The sequence below is a fragment of the Aulostomus chinensis genome, chromosome 17 (assembly GCF_037954235.1).
Source record: "Aulostomus chinensis isolate RoL2024-O1b breed Wild chromosome 17, RoL_Achi_v1.0, whole genome shotgun sequence".
In the NCBI taxonomy this organism is placed as follows: domain Eukaryota; kingdom Metazoa; phylum Chordata; class Actinopteri; order Syngnathiformes; family Aulostomidae; genus Aulostomus; species Aulostomus chinensis.
In genome coordinates this window covers 24,685,488-24,691,666 of record NC_141336.1, presented here as the reverse complement: position 1 = coordinate 24,691,666, position 6,179 = coordinate 24,685,488, and the positions used below count along the sequence as shown (strand labels likewise).

Sequence of the window (6,179 nt, the reverse complement as noted above, 5' to 3'; positions counted from 1 at the left end):
GTGCCTCCACGCCAGTCAAAGCCGGATGCTTCTACACCTCCGTCTTACTCTCAGTAACACTTTATCTCTGGAATGCCATGGAGGAATCACCCCAAATTTACCTCAGGTGTGAACTGAGAAGATTTCGAAGGGTCAAAGGTCAAGGCCACTGTGACAGCACTGTGATGCTGCATTCAAGTTCCAGTTCCCGTTTCTCTTCATCTCCATGGTAGTGAAATAAAGGTTTTAGTGAAGTTGAGGATTCAGAAGTTCCTCAGGAAACTTTCTGAGGGTTTGGGTGACAAAAATGCTTCAGGTTATTCCTTTTTTTTCTTTTTTTTTTTAAAGGAAGGCATTGCCTGTTGACCTCCCGCACACTGCAGTTCCTCTGTTTTCATGACAACAAACACTGCAGCGAGTGTGGAAAAAAACAAGCAAGTGCTAAAATAATAATGAGAGCAATTAGCTTGAGTAAAATATTCACGGCAATAAATTCGGTGCAGCTTAAGTGAGCCGGCGCAACCAGAACACTGGTGTCACCCAACACATCAGGGATTTAATGTATTCTGTACTACAGCCCGTTAGTGGGCCGCAGGCGTGATATCAATCGTCCTGCTCTCCGCTGCGTCGCCGCCCCGAGCAGCGCTTGAACGCCTCCCAGCGGTGCCAGCTCAGCCCCCACACAGCCGCGGGACAGCTCACCTCAGCGCAGCATGGTCAGGTAAGATGCCGCCGTCTCCTTCTCTTGGTTTAGGAATTTGAACCAGAAATGTGTTTAACCGCAGTAAGGAGAATTTGTTGGGAACATATTGGCACCAGTCTCTGCAGGGAGCAGTTCTAATTAGTGTCACAATCTTGTTTGTCTTTTCTTGAGACTTTTTTTTTTTTTTTTTTTACACGCTGCAGATTCCCTGTTCCTCCTCTTTTGGTTGCAGCAGACGTGTCAGATCTCACTCTACAGTGCGGAACGCAACCCAAGTAAGGCAGAGGTCCTCTGCTTCTGAGACACAGGCAGGAGTGACGGCGTGTGGTGACGTCTGGAGACCAACAACTCACTCAGTGTTTGCATGCAAACAACATCAGTCACGCCTGTGCTGCAAACGGTGCCTTTATCGAATGTTTTAGTTCCCTGAATGCTTTAGTTTGTTGGACTCTCGTGAGCCGAAACATTCAGTTTACTCCTCAAACTGTTTTCTGTCTTATGGCTTTAATCCAACGCGAGGTTTGACGTGTAGTTTAGGACTCGCGTGCTGCTGTAACCAGAGACACAAACAACCAGAAAACACTCAGCGTTCCTCCAGCAAGGCCGGCTGTTTGCCTGTGGCACCTCAGTGTTCAGGCCCTAATGAAAGATGCATGCAAGCCCGCGCGTGTCGCAGCGTCTGAAACCTGATAATATTTGAGTTGCGCACGAAGAAGCGGATTATTGTGCGTAATGTGGAGCAAATGTCACTTCTCGCGTCCAACAGTTGACGCTCGAGTCGCTGTAAATCACAAGAAAACAACGCGGTGTTCTTGAGATCCAGAACTGAATGCTGGTTCCATCAGGCTTACCCCCCATCACCACTAGGTGGCACTGTGATTATGACTCAAAGCTTGTAGACGTCTTCGTGCCAGGACTCTCATCATTGTGGGAAGTTTGGAAAAGACCTGACCAGGTTGAGTCCAGTTCCCACAGTTCCCTGTTCAACGGTGAAATGTCAAACCTGGCCGTCAGTCGACCCACACGGAGGGAACATCGGAGGGGAAAAAACATAGATGATCATTTCAACTGCCACCGAATCGGCCTCAAAATTGAACGGGTTCCTTCCTCCCATTCGACACCACGTTGGGTGAGAATCAGGCCCGTAGTTTTTTCTGTCCTCCTGACAAACCGACATCTCCACTGGAAACATGATCTCCCTGGCGGAGGTAAAAATATGAGTCTTTTACTCTTATCGGAACCATGCAATCTCCTGCCCTGAAATAATAATCAATCGTTGAACCGCTCCACTGCAGGGTGTCACAGCAGCCGGGATGCAACTTGATCTGTGACATCTCTGATGAAATGGACCTGGGAGAGATTAGATGACCTCTAACGTGTGGTTTTTTTTTCTGTGCAGGCAAAGAAACCTCTGAGATTTTCGCTGAGGAACAGCCTTCAGTAGCTGTTTACTGCTCCCTCATGATGTATGGACAGATCCTTCACCAGCACAGCGCTGAAGGCTGCTTCATCAATGTCAATGTAGGAGGTTTCAAACAAAGGATGGAGCACGACGTCCTGAAGCGATTCCCTCAGACGCGTCTGGGACGTCTCCTATGCTGCAGCTCCAAAGAGGCGATCCTGGAGCTCTGCGATGACTTCAGTCCTGCTGAAATGGAGTTCTATTTTGACCGGAGTCCAAGTTTTTTCTGTTACGTCCTCAACTTTTACCTCACAGGAAAACTGCACCTGGTGGACGGGCTGTGCGTCATCTCCTTCATTCAAGAGATCGAGTACTGGGGCCTCATGGAGCGCCACCTGGACCTCTGCTGCAGCAGCAGATTCCACGAACTGCTGGATCTTGCGGAGGATGGGGGCTGGGACCAAAGGAGCAATGACCAGCAGGTCCCCAGCACGGACTCATCTATGGAGGAGCTGTCAACATCTGAGCAGGACATATTGCTGTTTGAGGGTTCCTGGTGTGAGGACATCCGCAGGAGTATTTGGATCCGTCTAGAGAATCCGGCTCACTCCACCTCGGCCAAGGCGATGGCTGTGGCGTCCCTCAGCGTTGTGCTGGTCTCCATCGTGGCCATGTGCATCCACAGCATGCCTGACTTCAAACAGGTGGACCTCAATGACAAAGAGATTGAAAACCCGGTGCTGACGTCCTTCGAGAACCTCTGTGTTCTGTTTTTCTCTGCAGAATTTATCCTCCGTCTGGCCGTCGCTCCGTCAGTCAGGAAGTTCTTGTGCAGCCCCCTCAATGTTATTGACTTACTGTCAATCATGCCCTTCTATGTCACCCTGGCCTGTGACGTTGGCCTTGTGGACCAGGGCGAGAACACCGAGCTGGAGAAAGTCGGCAAAGTGATGCAGATCTTAAAGCTGATGCGAGTGTTTCGCATCCTCAAACTGGCTCGCCACTCAGCGGGCCTGCGCTCCCTCGGCGCCACACTTCAACACAGCTCACGGGAGGTCGGGCTTTTGGTGCTGTTCTTGTTTGTGGGCATCTCCTTGTTCTCTGCTCTCATTCACTTTGCGGAGAGAGACTCTCAGGAGTCGGAGCTGCAAACGATCCCTATCGGCTGGTGGTGGGCCACCATCAGCATGACCACAGTGGGCTACGGCGACACATTTCCTGTTACTCTTGGCGGGAAACTGATTGGAACCTTGTGCATCATCTGCGGGCTGCTCGTTGTGGCTTTACCCATCACTAACATCTTCAATAAGTTCACCAAATTCTACCAGAGGCAAAAGCGCATAGCTCCCAGATGAAGCGGTGACAGAACCCTCTCCACCAGGGGGCAGTATTCTCCAGAGGAACAAGTGACCCCTTCATTAGCGTCTGTTTTAGCACCTGAGACACGTTAGCTGCATCATAGTGAGTCCTGCTTTCTTCTCTCCTAACAAAACGCTTACTGTGACACACTTGTGTGAACCTGTGTTGTGTGCACAAGCGCCATCGTGCACTGGACCACTCGCGCTAGCTAGCCAGGAGGCTAATTGTCCAGCAGGTGCCATTGCCAGCACATCTGTTCCATGGCATGGAGGTTCATTCACTTCCGATCACACTGCAGTTATCAGACCAAGGAAAGTATTTGTAGTACTACAGATTGCCAAAAGTTATTCCCAGTCAGGATGAAGAGTGTTAAAAAAACAAGTTGGTCAAAGTGAGCCAGGATCTCCAGAGCACAGCAATTTTAGTTTATAGTGTCACAAAACTGGCTTCATCTAAGTATTCGGCAACGGCATCCAGTACGTTTGGTGTTGTTTCGTGTACGTGGTGATGTAGGTGCAAACACAAAGAAAGAAAGAGAGAGAGAGCTAACAGGGAGTTAGCTTAGCTTAGCATCAAAGACAACGTGAACACAGCAGCAGTTTCAAACGTATAAAAACTCGCTTTCCTGTGTTAAATATTTCGGCCTAAACCAGGGAAGATGTTACAGGAGAAGTTGCGCCTGTTTCCTCTTCCCTCGATGTCGCGTATGTCAGGCTAACACCTGGTGCATGTGGCTGCTCGCTGATCTGTTGATGACGCATCAAATACTTCTACTCTTAGACAGAGTCAAGCTAGTTTACACCTCCTCTGGCTTTATGCTAAGCTAACTGGGTACGACCAAATCAGCATACAAGCCAAAAAAAATGTGCATGATGCAGCATCCTGAAGCTGCGTCCGAGCTCCGGCAGGACCCTGGTCCGTTACTGCTACCTGTCTTATGTCTTTAAGACTTTGAATTGCTGACACAATGCTAATCCTGCTGTTTGCTGGCTCATTGTTGTAAAGAACTCCTCATCAGCCAGGCTGGCTTCATAGAAGTCAATAAAGAAATCCTTTCACGTTGCCGAATTCACAGGTCGTGTGGTTTTTAATGATGTCTAACCGGTGTTGAGTCTGTGTCAGCAAACGTCTCATGGCGCTCGGCTCTTGCCGCCTTCCTGCTTTCACCTTCATCAGCGCTATCTTTGGGTTCTATTTGGCGTTATCTCCTCCCCAGATGAGATTGTGACGATCAATGGAAATTGGCTCAATCTCAGAGCCGCCCTTCAAAGGACGCCGATATTGTTGACAACAGACACATCATGACTTGACGCTGTCCATATTCAGATTGTTCCCTGGCAGCTGAGGAGTAACAGCGTTCAGCAGCTGTCGGGGAAGGGCTGCAGCGCCCGCGTCGATGCTGGCCACCTTCTAAGCTTTGGTCTTTTCTCCCCTGTCCTTCCTTTACGCTCAAAGTCACAATACTGCAGGCTGTTTTGGTTCACTGCCTCCAGCTTTAGAAGTGAAAGTGTCTGTCAGCAGTATCCCTGGTCATCTCTGCGCTGAAGGACAGCCAGGTGGCAACCAGCGCACAGGCACCAGCGCTCCGCAACACTCCTGGAAGTACCTGAGAGGTGACTGACATGGTGCCAACGTGCAGGAAAAAGCCCAGCACAGGAAGTCTGGAACAAAGAGATCCTTAGAATCGTATTTTGACATCCTGCTTTTAGACGCACCTCTGTTTATCAGACAGGTCGCTGCTGTGTGTTCTCTAAAAGCCGCTCATTGTGTTTTTAATCTAGCTGAATCTTGCAGGGGCGGCTCCAGGGATGTTCAGCTTGGGGGGGCTAAAGGACATCTGGAGCCTGAAACACGCCGGCGAGTCCATCCGTGACGCGCACCGGCGTGAGTGTGGAACGGCTCGTACTCTCAGATCAGGGCGTAAACTTTGGCTTCACGTGGCCAAACGATCTGCTCAAGCAGTGAGAAAACAAGAAGAAGAAGAAGAAGAAGAAGAAGAAGAAGAAGAAGACATTTCCAGGAGCTGCACGAGCTGTGAACATCCAGCTTCACACCAGAGTGAAACCAATTTCTTATTTTAATAACCCGTGCAGGACCATCAGCTATTCTGCTCACTCAGCACACGCATGAGTGCACACACACACACACACACACACACACACACACACACACACACACACAAGTGTACTTTTCATCAAAGGAAGGGCATTTTTCTCTTGTGGAAACGTCAGCTTTAAAAAGAGAAGAAGCCCTGGGGAATAAAAGATCACGGCTATGATTACACGCCTTTAATTCACTAAGATGTAATCAGATCTCAGGCTAGAAATCTAATCTAAGCTCAGGAAACACAGAACCACGTGTTCTCTCATGCTTGCAGCACCAGGAGCCTGCCGCTCACGTTTCATCTCCCGCATTAAAAGTTCAAATCTATGACGGAACTGCGCCACTTGAATTTGAATATTGCTGATTTGCGTTTTAATTCATCCCAGTGAGACAAACGTTCAGTCCCCTGTCACATCGTGTAGAAAATTAAAAGCTCCTTCTGTGGATATAAATAGAGAAAAAAATAGCTTAATGAATTTGTGTCAGCAAGAAAAATCTTGTCCCCTGAACTTAGTTATTGGGGCCTTGAAGGGACAAGTTTTTGTCTTGGGGACTAAATATACATTTATATTTACTGATATATTTGTGTGTAGTTTAGGTTTTTTTTGTTTGTTTGTCTAAACATCAGGGAAC

General features: G+C 48.6%; 1 protein-coding gene across 1 annotated transcript; it reads left to right on the top strand.

Annotated features, from left to right (window-relative positions):
• The first annotated feature begins 920 nt into the window (after positions 1-920).
• LOC147246879 (delayed-rectifier potassium channel regulatory subunit KCNS3-like) lies at positions 921-4,361 on the top strand. Its single transcript, XM_086182518.1, has 2 exons — positions 921-957; positions 2,082-4,361. Exon 2 carries the CDS (start codon positions 2,144-2,146, stop codon positions 3,437-3,439), a length of 1,296 nt encoding a protein of 431 aa, XP_086038644.1. The 5' UTR covers positions 921-957; positions 2,082-2,143; the 3' UTR covers positions 3,440-4,361.
• The last annotated feature ends 1,818 nt before the right edge of the window (positions 4,362-6,179 follow it).